Genomic DNA, 19,763 nt, shown 5'->3' with positions numbered 1-19,763 from the left:
GAATGACCAATCATGGCTTTGCTATTCTTGAGAAGATTTTTGAAGAATTTTACTATATATTTGTATGTAAAACTTTGGTAGGCCATTGTGGCCCCGCCCAACCCCCCGGGGTCATGATTTGAACAAATTTGAATCTACACAAACTGAGGATGCTTCCATATAATTATGATCAATCAAGGCTTTGCTATTCTTGAGAAGATTTTAAAAGAATTTTCCTATATATTTCTATGAAAAACTTTGGTCAGCCATTGTAGCCCCGCCAAACCCCCGGGGATCATGATTTGAACAAACTTGAATCTACACGAACTGAGGATGCTTCCATATAATTATGATCAATCATGGCTTTGCTATTCTTGAGAAGATTTTATAAGAATTTTCCTATATATTTCTATGAAAAACTTTGGTCGGCCATTGTGGCCCCGCCCAACCCCCGGGGGTCATGATTTGAAGAAACTTGAATCTACACGAACTGAGGATGCTTCCATATAAATATGACCAACCATGGCTTTGTTATTCTAGAGAAGAAGATTTTTAAAGAATTTTCCTATATATTTCTATGAAAAACTTTGGTCGGCCATTGTGGCCCCGTCCTACCTCTGGGGGTCATGATTTGAACAAACTTGAATCTACACTGCCTGAGGATGATTCCACATGAGTTTCATCTTTCCTGGCCCAGTGGTTCTTGTGAAGAAGATTTTTTAAAAATGCCATTAATTTTTCTCTAATTCATAATTATCTCCCCTTGGAAAAGGGTGTGGCCTTTCATTTGAACAAAAATCCCGTTTACCCAAGGATACTTTGTAGCCAGTTTGGTTGAAATTGGCCCAGTAGTTCTTGAGAAGAAGATGAAAATGTGAAAAGTTTACAACAACGACGACGACGACGACTACTACGACAACGACAGACAACAGACAAATTTTGATCAGAAAAGCTCACTTGAGCTAAAAAACTACAAACAAAACAAATATGTGAAAAGGGCATAAAGCCATAAACAAGGACCGCTGAAAATTCCAGAAGCAGGATCGGGTGCCTCAAAATAGTAAGCATCCCCTGTTGTCTGGTCACACCAGCCATGAGCCCTATATTTGATCAAGTAGATGGAACACTCCATAATCAAATTTAATACAAAAACAAAGGCCTAACAACTGGTATGAAACACGTCAGCCAAAATACCACTCAGAGATGGGTAATATTTGCAAATGCAGTCATTATAATGACCATTGAATTTAATACCAAATGCAGACTTAAAAGGAGGTTGAAATCACTGTAACATTAACTTATGCGTGAGTAATCTGCCTATGTTTAAAAATGGATAGTACCCACAGCATGCCCTTGAGTAGTGAATAAGTTGGGAGACACTTTTTTGTTTTAGTATAAGAATGACATGACAAAAGTTTATTAGCAAAATTTTGAAATGTTTTCTCTGCAAGTTATTTTCAGTCCAACTACTGTATTTTGAACAATTTTTACAAGAAAGTAGAATATTCCAATCTCCTATTCTATTACCCAGAGCCTAATTTCACTAACAATTTTTTTGACATTTACAAGATAATGATAAACATTATAAAAAGAGCAATTTACAATCTCTCACTTTCATGCAAATCTTGGAACAATTTATAGCTTCCTGCACTTTGCAGTTTTAATGGATCAGTAAACAAGAAGAATGTTGTTTTAAAGTTCACAAATAATTAGATGATTGGCTATGTACATTATAAACTGCCAGTGAGATAGGATAAAACATACAACTGTATCTTACTGCAATACATTTAAACTGATCCAATTTGTAATAGTCTATACCATCGATATGCAAAATATATTTCTTTACTAGGAATGTTTCATGTACAGACATCAATCATACTTATGCGATTTTGTAAAACCTGTCCAATAATAAGAAACATTATTTCACCCAGTAATGACAATTGCTTCACAAGTAATTCTGTTTCCTGGTGCAAGAGTATTTTAAATATCCTGTGATATGTAAGATGTCTTTGACCTACTAACCTGTTGACCTACTAACCTGTCCATCTGTAATATGTTTGGCGCTGACTTTGATGAAGCGTTCGTAACATTCCTGATCGAGTTCCCGTGCCTCCTCCTCTGACAGTTTATGTGGAATCTCAAACTCTGCCTTCTCTGTGGGTGAGGAGAGAGGGGTAGGTACTCGCTCCACGTGACCAGGTACTCGGGCTGGAGGTTTATCAGCCATCTTTATCAGGGGTAGATCCTAAACAAAATTCATACATACATGTATCTGTACCTTCTTCACTTTATTACTTATCACTGCCAATAAAATAATATGAGTTTCCAGTGTGTTTATAAATTAAATACAGCTCAAGATGTCACAATGTAATATATATTCATTAACATTTTTCTCTGCTTTCAAGTGCCAAATTGCATTTCCACATGATATGGTCATCACTGATATAACCAAATTTGCTGAAGAACAAATGATGCTAGTAGAATATGGTATGTGGTATATTCCTGTCTAGGCTACTGTGATGAATTAGACATTTTCCCATTACAGTTTTTTATCTGTACTTTTGGTATATACTAGTATACGGTATTTATTCGGTAGTATTGTGCTATTGTTATCATATACAATAAATATCATAGGCATCAGAAGCAAATTGAAGGGGGTGGGGGGGGGGCTAAACCAACAAAAAAAGGTAAGTCCAAGTGAGGAGGCTAAGCCCCTCCCCCCTCCCATCCCAAGTTCTGATGCCTATAAAATATTACATAAAAACATCACTTTTCCTTTATCTATACACATTTTGCTTTTGCTTTTTTGTGATTTAAGATATCCTCTCTTCGTTTTTTTTCAGTTTTTGTGTTACCAGTATATAATTTTACCATGTTAGGAAGGTCTTTTTTAGGACTTGCCACTTGAGTGTGTGACTTCTCTATACTTTCTTCCACCTTCGACCTCACTGAACCATCCGGTACATACAGAGTCTACAAAAGTCAAGGAAATGTAATAGCTGATCCACACACAGCAATATAGACATTGTTTTTATTCTAGATTTTCTAATATTTTTTCAAATGAAGTCAAAAATGACCATTAAAACATTTTGAACAATGGATATATACTCATCAGTGATATCTGTTTTATTGATTTTCCTCATCAATGAAATGTCAGTCATATATTCATTACAACAAAAAATTAATGTCTTCATTAATTACATCATTGTTTTTAAATTATTCAATAAAATTGTTATTTAAACAAAATTTCCTGCTGAAAAAAAATCAATCTCCCATCATCCTGCAGTGTGGATGGTGTATTTGTTTTACTTTAATTTAAAAAACAATGTTTAAGCATGATGCTATATTAAAATATACCTTCTTTTAAAACATTATTTGGATTCATAATACCATTTTAATCAACACCAATATCAGATCACATCACTCTTTAAATAACTGTGAAGGAGTGAAACTTGCACATGAAACTACAGTCTTTCACACCAGACATTGTGGGTAATTGTTTAAACTGATCGTGGAATGTGAAAACATTACCCCCAGTAAATGGTTATTGCCGGACTAAATAACTACTTGATCAAGCTATTTCCATTTGCATTAATCAGACATTGGTACTCTTACACAAACATTCCATTTAAAAACTGGGTCAATTCTTCTCACTTCATGTTGCAATGAACACACTTCATTATATAATATCAAGTGTGCATATTCTATAAGCATTTATAGATAACACTCTTCCTGTGAAGAAATGACAATGCTTTTGTATGCTGACTCTTGCGTTTGCTAGCATAAGTACCGTATATACTCGCCTATAAGTCGGTTGTATTTTTTTAGGATATTTTGAAGGAATTTGCCATTGACCTGCTTATAATTTTAAGTCGGTACAACTTTTTGCCAGAACCAGATGACAATTTCAAATGAATGATCTGATATTTTAACCTGGTTTCAATTAATATTTTTACCTTTAAATTATTGATCAAAATAGATAATGCCCTCTTAAGATTAACAAATAAAATTATTAAATACATATACATATACTATATAAATACATGTAATTAATGTTTAATCTTCGAATACAAACATGATATGATAAATCCAGACTTTGTTCACCGATAACTGTTGAAAATATTTATAGAATATTACGTTTGGCCGTCCAGAAAAATACCATTCTTTTATGATTTGCCTATAAGTCAGACTTAGACTTTGGACTAAAATTTAACTCCCGAAAAACTGACTTATAGGCGAGTATATACAGTAAGCCCTCATCACTTAAAATGCATCAATGAAAGTCTACCTTTATATGAAACAGATCAGGCTTATTTCTCTCTTTAATTTCAGGAAAAATGCCTTCAAATTGTGCACCAACCTATAGCCAAAAGCTAGGGAGCTATGCTTTATTCTAAGCTGAATCCACAACATTTAATAGGATACTTCGAAATCAATGCATGTACAGTCAACGTAGAGAAGATTTCAGTCCAATCTTAACTCCAGCTAAAGCTCAGAACTTAAAAACAATTATTATCTTAAAAGCTTGTATACAATGAATGAGAGAAGTTTAGCAACTCTTGAGAAGATTTTCCCCTACATTTACTCCCTTGTAAAACTCCATTCCAATATAGTACTCTCAACCTATTCTATAGGACCTGGATCTAAACAAACTTGAATGGAAACTACCTGATAAAGTTTGTATATCAGTGTGATTAATCATGGCATTGCTTCTCATGTTAGGAAGGATTTTAAAGATTGTTCTCATTTATAAGTATACTTTGATCTATTATGGTCCCACACTAACAATTTCCCCAACCCCTTCCCTATGGTTAAAATACCAAATTCTTTAAAATTAGAGATTATATTTCGAAATAGAAATAAACCAACGTTAAGGTCAAGATCTAGTAAATGAAAGGTGCCTAGAGATTTATCAAATTTGAGAAATAAATTCCTTTATTGATGCTTTACAACTTTACCTTGGTCAAATAAGGTGTTTCGGGGCATAATTTGTAGGTAAACAAGATGTAAAACTGTATTTTAAATTGTCATTTACAATGAAAAATTAAGAAAACCAGTCATGAATATGGGAGTTTTTATCATATTCGACAAAGGAAATGTATCCAGATTGCCTACAGTCTCTCAGAAAACGGTAATTAGTATGTTCATTGCCTCTTCTTTAAACCAATATCAAATTTAATATAGGTATCCGGTTTACTTTTCATACGATTTCAAATTGAATGTCATGAAAATACCCTTTTTTCTACATAATTCTGCTAAAGCCGTAAAGTGTGGGAAAAAGAAAGTTGAAATTGATTATGACGTCATAATGGATCTAGCACCAAAAAATTAGTCTAAAGTTATTTACTAGATCTTGACCTTAAAAGGGAAACCTTTTTTTTTCATCTATTAACTATTAGAGACCACAATGTTCATTACCTGTCCAGCGAACACATTTCGTGTGAACATCTTGTTGAGTTTCTGGAGCGCTGTAGGGGTCGTATCAAAATGTGCTGCGATGGAGACCAGAGTATCATTTTCTGACACCTACAACAAAATTCTCAACATGGCAGTCATTTAATCATCACAGCTTTATAAAATATTAAAGTGTCCCATATAAACAAATCAATACTGTTAGCACTTTAATTTCAAAGTACTCATGGCATTTTTTTAAACAAATACAAGTATTAGGATACACAATTGGTCAATGAAATACATTGCCTATTGCAATAAAAAGTTCCTTTTACAGCCATTCTTAAATTTACAATATTCTACAACAAAAACTATTCAGCTTTCAAATGGGATATTCTGCTTTTTTTTTTTTTAACTACATGCATGTTTTTAACAAGACTGTAGCTCTACTAGATTGAAATATAAGATAAGGAATAACTGTTTTGGTTTTGGTTTTCTCCGATGATGATCAAACAATTGACTTGTTTGATAATTTTATGCATAAACACCTTCAGCATTTATGCAAATTATTATGCAAGCCATTTGCTTGATCATATCATAAAACCAAACAAGACACATATTCCTTAATGATTAGCATAATTCTAAATCTACTCTCCATATGCTTTAAATAATCAGGTCACCTTATATTCCACTGTGCCTTCAGGCTGCACTTTCTTTGGTTTCTTTCCATTCTTGACAGTATCGCTACTGACTGACTCTATTGTGGCCTTGACCTTCTCAACCTGTCCTTCACCTGTCTTGGCCTCTGACTGAGGATGTGTATACCATTTGGTAGTGTGTGGGTTTTTTCTTTCTGTAAATTTTCATGTAAGCATTTTTAAAAAAAAAAGTTTTCTCTTTTATTTTTCTTTATTCAAAATAATGAAATAACATTTACTTGACACTTAAATCTCCTTAGAGTAATGTTTTTGTCTCAGTTAAGGGGAATGACCTTTAAGTAAACATAGAACTGATGAACAAAGAAAAATGCCTAACACTCTAAGTGCAAAAGATAAATCTAAAAACATGATAAAGAACAGGGGATTTTATTGATTTTGGGTGAAGATTTCAAAATATTTTGTTTACTCTTCGTGTCCTTATCTCACCTGAGTCAGAGCCGGTGGACAGATCCTCTGTACTGCCAGTCCGGAATCTGGAACATAAAACACTCACACTGACAATGGATAGCCCAGCAAGGACTCCTCAATCAAATAAAACATTTCATTGATTAAAATTAACGTCTGTTGAGTGAGTACATTGATTTATGACAGGAGTAAATGTATCCAGGCCAGGAAGGTCACACTCGCTAAAAGCAATGTAAGTCATGATCAATGGTGGAATTACATCTGTAAAAGGAATAAAATACTCTCCCGTGCTACAGCACTAGTTAATGAAGCTTCTTATTGTCCAGTGTTCACCATTACAGAATCATTTATCAAGATATTTAGATTAGCAGAGAAAAAAGTTTTACAACTACAAACATTTTGCTTATAAAAGTTGCAAATTTTTTCCCAATATTTTTTTAAAGCATTTGCCATTTACCCTTTTATTTTAAAAATATTTAGCATATTTCATATTAATATTCTATTTGTAGTTACCTGTGTGATATGTTTTTAAAGTATTTGACCGCCGTCATGAGAAAAGGGCCCTTATCTTTTGACGTCACAATGCTCAGAAAACGACGTCAAAGTTGTGGTATTGTAAACACGGAAGTAAAATAAAATTGTCAACTGCGCTTCTTGATCAAGAAATAAAATTAGATTTCAAAGTGTGACAAAAATTTAAAATTTGATGCGGACATTTTTAATAGGTATATAGTATGATATTTTTACTATTTAATAATACGTGAATTTATTCATTAATCTGTTTAAGTACATGTATTTATCTTGATGTTGATTGATACGTGACATTGGACATGCACCTTGCTAGGAACAGCGTATACAGTGTATTCATGACTAAATTAAAGATGCTGCAAATTTGTTTTTGAGAAATTTCCAAATGCTTAAAGTTGAATTCATGTTAGGAAGTTTTAATGTCAAAAGGTATATTCCATACACGTCATTGTACTTTTTTCAGAGAGAGAGAGAGATAGAGAAAGAGTGAGTGAGCGGTCTATGCACTTATAGTATTACCGTTCTTATAAGCGCTTCTTTTTTCTGAAAAATATATACCATAATTTAAAATGTATTTAGCCATTTTAATTTTAATCCATAGTAAATCATACTGATGTACCCCAATAGCCAGCCCACTATGAACTCTCGATTTTAAAATGTGTGTAAAAAGGGTGGGAGTGATAAGTAGACGAGCCTAAAAAATCTCCGAATAAAAAGACAGCCGGTTAAAGTTCAAGCTAAAAAAAACATAACCCCTCTTTGACTGGATATATGTTCTGGTAACATGGGAGATACAATTAAACCTTCTAAACCAGCAATAAATAATTCTTTACTAAATCAACAGTAAGAGAATATGCTACGGAAAAAAAAAATGGAAAAAATACGGAGGATGGGGATGCCATGAAAATTTTGCTAAAAATAAATTTTGTTTCGAAAACTAATTTAAAACGATCCTATAAATACATGTTTCAATTTTCTTAATTTGTCTCGATGAAATGAATGAATGAAATCCCACTCGAAACTGAATTGCAATATGTTTAGGAATTAAATACAGCTATTGTAGACTTTTCCCAAAAACTTTATACCAAATTTTGAAGAAATTAACAATATTACATCGACAGTGATATTGTGAATGAGGATATTAATTTATAAACCAGAAAAAACCAACTATAGATTAAGCGAAAAGGTAGCTGAAGAAGTGTAGCTTTCCGAAAAAAACGGAAGACCGGAGAGCTACAGTGCCACCCATGGTAAAACCTGTACATTTATTGCGTTCAAAAAGTTGCGCTTAGTTCTGGATTTATTCTTCCAAATTCTTACCTCAATCGCGAAAAAGATAGATTTAAAAGAAAATACCTCACTCCTCTATAAAGTGCTATCGTAGTTGACATCTGCACGAAATGTGTGGACGGAATATCTCTCAAACCAAAATGGCAGTATAAATAAACGAAATTTTCGATGATCTCAATATCAGGGCCAGGAGGGCTATTAACAACAATTATAAGGGATGTTTTGTTGTGAAAACAGTGAATCAATATGTAAGAAGCACACAGTTCGAAATATTTTGAGATGGCATTTGAAAACATGGAGAAATAAATAGAGAAACAACGCACTTTTTTGTGCGCAATAAATATACAGTTATTTGAACTGTAGTTCTCTGTCAAAATATTTTATTCGGGGAGCTTCAGTTCTGCAGCTAGCGAAAAGACGTACGAATTTCTGGCTAATGTCAGATATGGCGACACCTTTTTTAAAATCTCTGATAGAGCAAAAAGTATGAGTGACAAGTGGTTATAGGTGTAATTTCCAAAAGTTATGAAATTTTTTAAAATCATAATTCACTTCAAACCTTAGACAACAAAGAAGTCTTAATTTTAGAATGATGAAAAAATAAATTGTAGCACTTGTGATGTTCATTGTGGGAAAAAAAATGACATTCGTGCAAAACTAATGAGCGTGAAATATATTTCACTGACTACTGAATTCATGATATGAAGTAAATAAGTCTCGTTTTACGTTAAAATCTTCAACTCTGATACATGTACATGAATCTAAATACCCGGCATATCTCGACATTTATTAAATTTCCGTTGAAATCGAAATACTGAAGTTTATATCATAATCCTAAAATGACTCTAAGGAAAGGAATCATAAAAAAACTCAAATACTTCTGCATTGAAAGAAAAACACTGTCTATATTACAGTCGCACGCAAGTAGCATCGGGAAGGGGGCTGCATTGAAAGTCCTGTCCCCCCTACTTTTTTTTGCAGCATAGTCAAATTAAAGTGCACAATAGGTCAAAAAAGTCTGATCTAAACCCCTCCCCCCAAAGGCGATATTGGATTCGAGTTTGGACAAACCCCACTTTTTTGGGGGGGGGGGGGTTGTGGGGTTGTGGTAAATTGAATTTTTATTCTAGCTGTCCTCCACCCTCTTTTCAAACGATGCTATACGTCACTGAGTTGTAGGGAACAGGCGAAATCGAGTCAAATATTTTTTTTTTATTTCGATATATCGAGAAAGTAGTACATGTATTTATTGAACTAATAAATAAGAAAAAAATGGATTAGTGTTATAGATCATAACTCAACATAACAATATAACATCATGCAAAATACATTAACGTGTGTTGGACGTTATTCATTATTACAGTCGCAACGAAATGTGAAAAGCTTTTATTAGGTGTCAGATTAGCCAATGTCACAAAGGAAGGTGAATAGATGACCTTTCCTGGCCGTAAAAATATACAAATGTTATGTTCAAGTGGAACAGGGGATAATGCCATTAATGGTGCCTCTAAATTAAAAATAAAAAGTAGAATGTGCAGAAATATTTGTGACAGATTTTAATCGTGATTTACTTTAAAAAAGAATAAGAAGTTAAAATACAATTTCAATTTTAGGTATAAGTTCAAAGAAAGTTTCAATTTAAGGTACGGTACATAAACCATTCAAAGACAACCCTTTGACACCATTTGCCTCTTTATTATATGTTTACACCGTAACTATCTGATAAGACAGACGAAGAAAATGATTTTCATAAACAATTGCATCGTCTCCAGCCACGGTCCGGTCCGCATATAGCTCTCTCCTACAGAATGGGAGAGGAACGTACATTTTGGCAGTGGTTTGCGACGATGAAACAATTGAAGCTAGCATTTTTAACGAAATATTCAAAGAGGTAAAAAATCCGCTTGCATGGAAGTAGCGAACATGAATTCAATTCATGCAGTCATAATTTTTTATAAACGGAATAAACATTTTTGCGTATCTGCTTTATTTCTCATTTTTCGGTGATAAAGAAAATACATGTATATGGTGTTTTGATCCTATCATAACAGTTATAGGGAAAAAAAGTTACCTTTGTATGTGATGGTGAGTGAATGATGAATTTTGACGACTGATAAGAAAATTATTTCCATCGGGATCGAAGTGCATTTTTTCTGAGGGGATGCCCCGTTTTGCGCGCAGTGTCCTTCTGGGATTCTCTCTCTCTCTCTTTTAATGTTTAAGTGTAAGAAATGCTTTATATATTTTATAAATTGAATCAAATTATTTTATATTTTATATCAAAAGAATAATTTGTATGGATTTAAAAACAAATATTATTTTCCGACTAATTGTGTTATAAACCGTACCTAGATTCTGTGTAGACCCCCCCCCCCTTTACGAAATTACTAGATCTGCTCTAAAATAGCATGAAAATAGTAATAACATACGAAATCCCTTAGGAATAGATACATTCCAGTCGCTTGGAAGAAAAAAGATATACGTTCTCAAGTTTTTAATTCTCAAAAAAATTGAGTAAAAAAAATTGAATAAGACGCAGGCGACGTCATTACGTTTTCAGCCAGTAACGTCAAAGTTGTTTTTTGAGCGCCTCACTAAAATGCTCATAGAATACCGAAAAAAATTAGATATTTTCAAAATTTATGTATATTTGCATTTAGAAAGAGTCCGGCTATCAAAATTTACCAAAAAGTCAATTTATGAAAATTTGACCTTAAGGGCCCTTTTCTCGTGACGGCAGTCATTTAATATTCTTTTATTTTCAATTTCTATTAATATAAGATCTTATTTTTGTTTCCCCTTCCAGAAATAAATACTAAATTTTCTAAGACTTGCCTAATATAAGCTTGACATTGTGTATTGGACCAAAGTTCAGCTCAATCTTACTTGTATAGGTGAGTGTACACTGTATTTTAGTTTTTAAAAAATCAAAATACTTTTCTTGGAAACAATTAAGATGTATTCAGGATTTCTTTTCCATTACCCTCTAAAAGAGTATTTGATATTATTGTTTTGTCTAACACTTCAGCCATTAATCACCAATGTGCATATAAAGCCTGATAAAACTGCAATCATAATCATAGTGATAACCCTCAAGAGAAGACATGACTTCATTTCACATGCAGTAAACCAGTAATTACTCTCCCATTCCCTACACTTCCCAGTCAAGAAAATTATCTGTTATGCAATTTTCAGGCATAACATGCATCTTGTGACCATTAAATATATCATCAGCTAAGTCAATAGACTACAGCATGCAATGTTATGTATGGTTTAATATCAGAGTCTCCAAAACAAATCAGCCACTATCATGAACGATGGCTATAATTTCTAGTACAATGTATAAATGACTGTAAAAAAGCCTAGCTTTGACAATAAGATGTTGATTTCAGCATCTTAATGAAATTCTATATTCTCATTCTTCCTTATGGCTTTGGTTCTTCAACTCAGTTTGATCCACTATTTATAATTAGATGAAATATGAAGTATGTTGCTAATGAAATTTAGTAAATTGGTCAAAAGGAGTTAGGCTAGGGAAATTCACCTAGGTGCTTCAAATGTGGAAAGGAGGTTGGTGGGGTGGGGAACTACAGTCCTACTTATTCTTGGAAAAAGAAAAATTTTTGAAAATGCTGTTATTGGCACTTTTTTATTTAAATTAAGAATTATCTCCCCTTTAATGTTTTAACATTTATCTCCCCTTTTAAAAAAAATGTTTCAGAAACATGTATTAAGAAGTGCTTGACTTTTGCATAATTTACAATATCTGACAAATCTTGCCTCAAATTAATGAAAAAGTGTAATAACATTTGTTTTCTAAAAGGTTCAAGGTTCTCACTTCTCTTTCTCTTGTTTCTTGTCTTGGAAAGGGGGTATTACAAGTAAGTATAACTGTATACTTATCAACTTTGAACTTCATCTGGCATATCTTCACAAAAGAATATCCAATGGCACCATCAGTTAACATAAGAATCAATGGACACAGTAAACAGACCCACATCTGATTCTCTCCCTATCAGAGCCTAGTCCAGATTTGGGTTTCCAGCAATCTAGATGTTGTAGAGCTGTTTCAATTTCATTTGATTTCATGCTAGATTGACTGACATATGACTAATGAAGTGAATTGGCCAGGAGTTAATCAAGTTATGAGAAGACATCCATCTTCCATGTTTTTGGAGAGAAGGCTCAACTCGACAGATAATAGGCATAGTATGGGGGAACAATCAATACAATTCCTCAAAAATGAGCACTGTACTTAAATTTGATCTCTGGATAAATTTTCAGCCGCTTTACTTGCCACGTCAATCTTTTACAGTCCATTTTGTAGAAAATTTCAGAGATTAACAACCATTTATCACAAATTTAAGCAATATCGGTACGTAAATCTTCTCTCTTTTATGCTTAGCACTAATGAATTTGGAGAGCTCAATTTCTCAATATGATGATAAAATCCTACAATTTGTCTGAGAATTAGTTATTGAGCCGACACATTATTCCATGGGCCTTATAGCTTACCGGGGAAAACCAAAGGTGTAATTTAATATGATCAAAAGTAACATATGTTGATTATAGGTGACCGGTACATCTAATACGCATTGACACTAATTCGCATTTAGAAATATATACATATACAAGTAACAAGGGTAGTAAAAAACAAGATGTGTTTGTGAAACACTATGTGCCCGGCGGCAACAAAGTTCGAAAAAGCTATATTTAGCATATAGGTCAAAGTCAAGGTCACAAGGTGACCTTGGTGTCGTTTGAAAGAACTTAATTAGTGGAGTATGCATACCAAATATGAAGTCCCTATTTCATATGGTTCAAAAGTTATGGCAAAAAGTAGAAAAATCTATTTTTTGCATATAGGTCACAGTCAAGGTCACAAGGTCATTGAACTTGATGTCATTTGAAAGAATTTTATTAGAGGAGTATGCATATCAAATATGAAGTCCCTATCTTCTACGGTTCAAAAGTTATGACAAACAGTGGAAAAAGCTATTTTAGCATAAAGTTCACAGTCAAGGTCACAAGGTCATTTACCTTGATGTCATTTAAAAGGACTTTAATAATGGAGTATGCATACCAATTATGAAGTCTTTATCTCTTATGGTTCAAAAATTATGGCGAATTTTAAAGTTGACAACAGACAGACAGACAAACAGATGAACAGACAGACAAGACAAAAACAATATACGCCCTGGATCTATCGATTTGGGCGCATAAAAATTTTCCCTTAAAATAAGCCAAGATGAAATTCAAGGTCATTTGACCAATAATCCTTTATATGGTATATTTGTTTTCAAAGATCTTGTATCACATATTATCCCACTTCATTAAAAAATTGTAGATTATTGATTAGATAAAAACCAATCACAAGATGCCCTGAAAATTTCTAATAATCTCTGAAGTCTGAATATATGGTATATTTGTTTTCAAAGATCTTGTATCACATATTATCCCACTTCATAAAAATTTGTAGATTATTGATTAGATAAAAACCAATCACAAGATGCCCTGAAAATTTCTAATAATCTCTGAAGTCTGAATATTCTTGCAAGGGGATACATTAATCATTGGTTTATTTCCATTAAGCGAGACTCTCTTCTGCATGAAGCTACTGTACACACCAACAAAAAAGTAGTTTGCTCAGACAGTCAGACATCCATGGAAGAAGTTGTCAACAAAAGACATTTTTTGATGTTCAAAAACCAGATGATGTTTGAAATATTATGAAGTTGAGTTTCAAAATTTAAATATTCATGAGATTTGATGGGAAATGAAATTAATATGTGAATAAAGACCTTCAACATGTTCAAAGGGATAATCTACAGAGTTAAATTTCTATAATTGTCTTTAGGTCAGAAAAACAGGATATAATGGACACAAAGCTATACTGACTAATAGTACATAGAACGGTTATATCATATGACACAATTTAATACAGTAACTATATTTTCTATAGGGTGTGTACAATTTGCATGATCATCAGCTTACAGATCTGCAATTGTTGCTGACTACGACCATTCTCTATAATTGTTTCTGGCTCCCTTGACTTTGTGACAAACTTCCTTCAAATTGTTGCATTAACCACTTTAAAAATTCATATATTATGTGTTTTTTAGTGGTTTCAATTTTATGCCTCTTTGCACACATGGTTTTACAGTGACCAAGGCTCAATTTTAGCATAAATTAACATGCAGTACATATGATGTCTACCAATACTAAAACTCAAAGACCTACAGTATAAAGCAACCACTGACAAACTGAAATACCACTAATACACATGACCAACAGTATAACGTGAATAAATATTACCAGAGTAAACCAATTACACAACACAACAGACCAAGCACTGACTACCGGAAACAGTCATGAAGTTTATCTGAAACACAATCTACATGTATAATAAAGATTACCGAAAAAACCTTAAACCTTACAAAAAAGAGGCCTGATGACATATCAGCTTACCCTATGGTCATATAACATATCAGTAAGTCCTAGTGTCAGAATTGGAAACATTTAAACTGGATGTAGTGTGAAGTATTTCATCTTATATTATACTGTACAAGATGTCAAGAAGAAAATGAATGGCACTTGACAGATAATTGAGAGGAAAAGGATAACGGACTATTTCCAAAAAAAAAACAAAACATAATTATAACACTAATGATACCAAATTTTTGCCACACCAATTCAGTTTACATTGTGCTCTATCACATATATGCCTAATAGGCTATAATAATAAGATGTTGTTGAACATCAACATTATACATTATCATGTTTATATTACCTGAGTTTATAAACTCTGTCAGGACCATGTTTATCCTGGCACATAGGTCTTTCACCTAACATGCACAGTGCCAAACCAGTCCCCAGGTCCATATTTAAATTGAATTTGTTACCTAGTTGTTTATAGAAATAATAAACAAGTCGAAGGTCTCAATTCTATTCTTGTCATTTTTTCCAGCGTTAAAGCTTCAATATTCCTTGTGGATAAAAAGAAGCTATAGATTTCTAGGCATCAGGCAGTCACTATACCAAATGACAAAGAGTCATTACATGTAATAAATATCAATTAATTCAGTCATGTATTATGAAATAAATCAGTCTGCTGTCAGTGTTACCTTGCAGTACCAGAGTGGATTTTCTCAATCATTCGATCCTTCAAACTTGGTCGTTTGGTTGCCATGGCAACACTTTTGCAATTCTTTCTTTTACTTCACCTCTTCCCCATCTGAAAAAAAAGAAAAAAAAATGAGTTTGAATGCTATTACTTTAAAGGTTTAAGACATCAAATTCATGCCTTTTTGCCACCTCACTTGCCCATAGATAGAGCATGGCATGCACCATATCATTTTTATTAACACTTTACATCAATAAACAATTATAATAAGCAAAATTTTTTAGTAAAATTTGTTGCCTCCTCCCCTCAAATTTATTTTTTGGAAGAGTATTGTGATACATTACTTGACTTAATAACTATATAAATTACCTTAAATATCGGCTTATTGGTCAGTGTGTAATTCATTCCTTGTTACATGTAAGTAGAGAAATTTGGGTGATTTTTTTTTTATTTGACAATGTTACTTCCTGTATAGTTTTATTATTCTTTTTTTTCATAATGGAACAAGTAACATTAGCAAAAACATTGTATTGATGGTGTTTTTAGTCCCTTCACACCCGTAAAATACCATTATGTGTCAAAAGTATTACAATTACATGTAATACATAGTGGAAAAAAAATAATGTATATATGTTAGAATTACCTACATACCTATTGGCTATTGCCCAATGCATCTCAATAAGTAATTTCATACATCAAATTAACAAATAAGGTCCCTCTCCCATCAGTAGTTAGAAACTTTGTCCATATACATGAAGACTAACATACGAACTAGATGCATACACATGCAGATCACAATATCAGTAATGATGGCTATTTAACAATTAACAAATTCATTTATCAAAGTTTGATAAATTTTTGAAAAAGTAAAAAGAGTCTTCTAGTATTATTAAGTATTACTATCTCCACTCCCTCTACTTAATAAATGGATCTATCTAAGGTTAGAACAGCAACACGCCCAATATTTGATATCATTAGGCCTAGAAAAAAATATGTTTGTTTCTCCACTCCCTCTACTTAATAAATGGAACTACCTAAGATTAGAACAGCAACACACCCAATATGTGATATCATTAGGAATGCTACGGCTTTATGTACTTTGCTCCAGCAGAAATCTGCTGTCACTGTAATTCTGTTTAATTGGAGTAAGGAAGTTGAAACAACATATTTCAATATTTGTAATATGATAGAATCAAAATGTAATAGGGGTCCCACAAAGTGTATTTATAGGCAATTGGTTAAATTTTCGCATCCACTATAGCATATGTACAGATTTTAAAATCCGTGTAAATTCCTACATAGTAAACGAACTTACAGCAATAACTTTCTTTTAATATCAAAAAAATCCCCTAAAGATATCTTTCTTATTTTACAACAATGAACTGAAATTCAATCTCCCAGCTTCCTCATATATTCATTTTACATAAATTCAAATTCATTGGTTTGATGGTCTGAATATAATTTTTCCTACATCCTCCTACCAACAGTAAAATATCTTATTAATATTTGACCCATTTTTTAGTAACATCCATAAGACAAATTATGCATCTTGAACTTAGAAAGACCATCTAGTATATACATGAAATATATGGTGATTTTCACTTAGTAGTCAATGTATTGCAACTGTACAAATAAAGTAAATCCCTCCTCAATAAATGAACTCAAGTTTACCTAATGTTAACCTTTATAATAGCTAGATCAAGTTGTTATAATGCACCATTATATTGCTGATAACCATCTATGATGACTGGCATTAATTCAATTTAAGCATATTATGGAAATGCACATGCATGTAGTCAAAATGACATTATAATTGCAAAGAATGGCATTATGGAAAAGACAATTCTTAAAGTTATATTTTTCAAAATTATATTGTTTATATATCAACACATTTAATTCTGTATTTCATTGTTTTAATATTTTATTAATCACTCATGTTTTTAGTAGTAAAAACGACATATCTCTCCATCTCCTGAATGTTTAACCACTTTATATATGCATTATCAGCCTTGATTTAAACGAACATGTTGTTGCATTTTTTTCATTTTACATATAGGGTTATATAATTTTTTGGAAAATGCTAGATTTCACATTTACATTTCCATCATTTAAGCGTTAGAAGTTTTAATCATGTTAATTATTTTTATAGCAAAACCCATTTTCCACTAAATATGCTTAACTGTCATAATCAAGATATCAAATGATAGTAAAATAAAATGATAAAATGTTTGGTTTCAGGATGGTGAATTTTGAAAATTGAAAACATTGTGTGTATTTTACACATGTCAAAAATTGCTGAGATTAACACTTTTTAGAAGTATCGAATTGCTTTATATATTAAAAACTTTTTAATCTCTCTGTATATATTATATATAAAAACTTAATCTGTCAAGGCAGTGATGCTCTATATTTAATCATAGAGGACTGGGTTTTGACGAAACCTTTCATAAGCTTTAGACTGCTTAACGACACAGTGTACTGTCTCTCATTAGTTGAGCTACATGAGAAAAAAGTTCAGCACTCATTACTAATTTCAACAGTGAAAATGCAAATAAGACCTATATTTCATATTGAAACATGTGAAATGGATCTCTGAAAGTTCAATGGTAAATAAATTCAAAATGAACTGACAGTGACAGTATGCTACAAACAAATTATGATGTCCCCTTTTTACAGACTTTTGCATTCTGTGACAAGATTATAAATATCTAAAGTAAAATTTAAAGATATTACTCAAGTTATCATGACACAATCAACACGATCAAGATGAACATTCTCGATTTTTTAGCGTGTCTTTCTTTACTGCGACACAACACTTACTAGTCTTAAAAATTGAGCTTTGAAAACATTGAAGGGGTCATTCTTGAGAAACCTCGCAATTATTACTTCTTCCAATGGACTCAGCAATCAGCTGACCAGATGTTATAAATGAACATAAAAAAAAATAAATCAATGCATTTATCGCTTCTGCGTTCTTACAATTTTCAATATTTACCAATTTGCAGTTATGATTTCATATGGATAATTGATTTGTTTTTCTTTAAGTACTTACTTACTCTTACATTTCTTCTGGTTCGCATTCCTTCAAGAATTGATAAGAAATCCTCCGTCCTCCCACCAATATTCATCGGCCATGTTTACAACTTCTTTACTTCCGTTTATTGACAAAGCGAGGTAACTCTTGATGTCATAAAAACACTGATTTTTTTTATTAAAATATTTTGAAAAAAAAAATCAGAAAAAGGTTGCTGCATGATACATTAATTTCAGATCATAAGTAATCTTTTGTTTGAATTATCAACATAAATTTTCAATATTTCTTCATAAGAAAAACAGCAATACACCTCTACACTTTTTCTACCAATGACCTTGCATGATCTTGCAAAATTGACCTTGGATCAAGATTATCATACAACCCTGGATCATAAGTAATAATTATTTCAAATACATTCTTCAAATATTTCTTCATTAGATCAGAGACATCTTTTGTATGTCTCTGATTAGAAAGATTTGTAACTGAAAATACAGTTTTTTTTTCTCTATATAAACAATGACCAAGGTGATATATGACAAAATTTGACTAGAACTTGACACAAAGTAAGTTTTTCCATAATAAAAAAAGATATGTATCACACATGAATTACGAAATTTTTCTTCCAGTGACCTATAAACAATATCTTGTGTAAGGTATGACATTCCTTTTCTCCATTATATGACATGGTTAGAAGATGAATTATATTATATATACATAAATACCGTACATATTTTAAAATATAATTTAAAAAAACTTGAACTTGGTTCTGTACTAGGAAAGGAGAAATGCATGAAGAAAACGTATGGTTGGACCAGGAATAGAACCCAGGACCCCTGCATTACTTGTCAGGTGCTCTTACTACTGAGCTATCCAGACTGATGTCCATGCTCCGTAAAAGCCTGAACTTCTAAATTCCTCCCTCCTGAGACAGGATTCGACTTCGAAGACACAAATTCTAGTGCCCTGCCAGGAATTACTAATTTAACTGTAACCTGAACAAGACCCCCCCCCCCACCACTCTGGCCACCAAATGTTGTACGAAAGGAGAAATGCACATGAAAAAAATGTATGGCTGGACCAGGAATTGAACCTGAGCCCCTTCAGATGCTCTAACAATTGAACTTTCCATGCCGACATTCATGGTCCATAAAGCCCGAACTTCTACAGTTGAATGACTTTGGATCAAGGTCATAAAAAATTACCTTCAAGTAACAAGCAGTCTTTGCAAGATTTATGAACTTGCAACATTTCTTCATATGAAAATTATAGACCAGACACAAATTATACTTTTTTT

The 19,763-nt window shown here is 32.5% G+C and overlaps 1 protein-coding gene across 6 annotated transcripts in view; it reads right to left on the bottom strand.

Moving 5' to 3' along the window:
• Window positions 1–18,609, bottom strand: part of LOC134257120 (oxidation resistance protein 1-like) — a 32,885-nt gene extending 14,276 nt beyond the window's left edge. For 2 of the 6 annotated variants that reach the window (XM_062739761.1, XM_062739766.1), the window contains exons 1-7: window positions 18,492–18,586; window positions 15,437–15,546; window positions 6,516–6,562; window positions 6,051–6,223; window positions 5,398–5,505; window positions 2,851–2,952; window positions 2,018–2,224 (exon numbers count right to left, since the gene is read on the bottom strand). In XM_062739761.1, coding sequence (XP_062595745.1) covers window positions 2,018–2,224; window positions 2,851–2,952; window positions 5,398–5,505; window positions 6,051–6,223; window positions 6,516–6,562; window positions 15,437–15,501 — 702 coding nt within the window. In that variant the 5' untranslated portion in view covers window positions 15,502–15,546; window positions 18,492–18,586. Of the gene's footprint in view, window positions 1–2,017; window positions 2,225–2,850; window positions 2,953–5,397; window positions 5,506–6,050; window positions 6,224–6,515; window positions 6,563–15,436; window positions 15,547–16,078; window positions 16,106–18,487 lie in introns of those variants that run through there. The other 4 variants (XM_062739763.1, XM_062739762.1, XM_062739765.1 and 1 more) reach the window with 4 other exon arrangements.
• Window positions 18,610–19,763: the final 1,154 nt, after the last annotated feature.

Source organism: Saccostrea cucullata, unplaced genomic scaffold (assembly GCF_032062105.1).
Source record: "Saccostrea cucullata isolate Sc308-1 unplaced genomic scaffold, CSIRO_AGI_Scuc_v1 ctg14, whole genome shotgun sequence".
Classification (NCBI taxonomy): domain Eukaryota; kingdom Metazoa; phylum Mollusca; class Bivalvia; order Ostreida; family Ostreidae; genus Saccostrea; species Saccostrea cuccullata.
The sequence above is the reverse complement of the archived record's forward strand: the minus strand, read 5'-3'. Positions and strand labels throughout refer to the sequence as shown.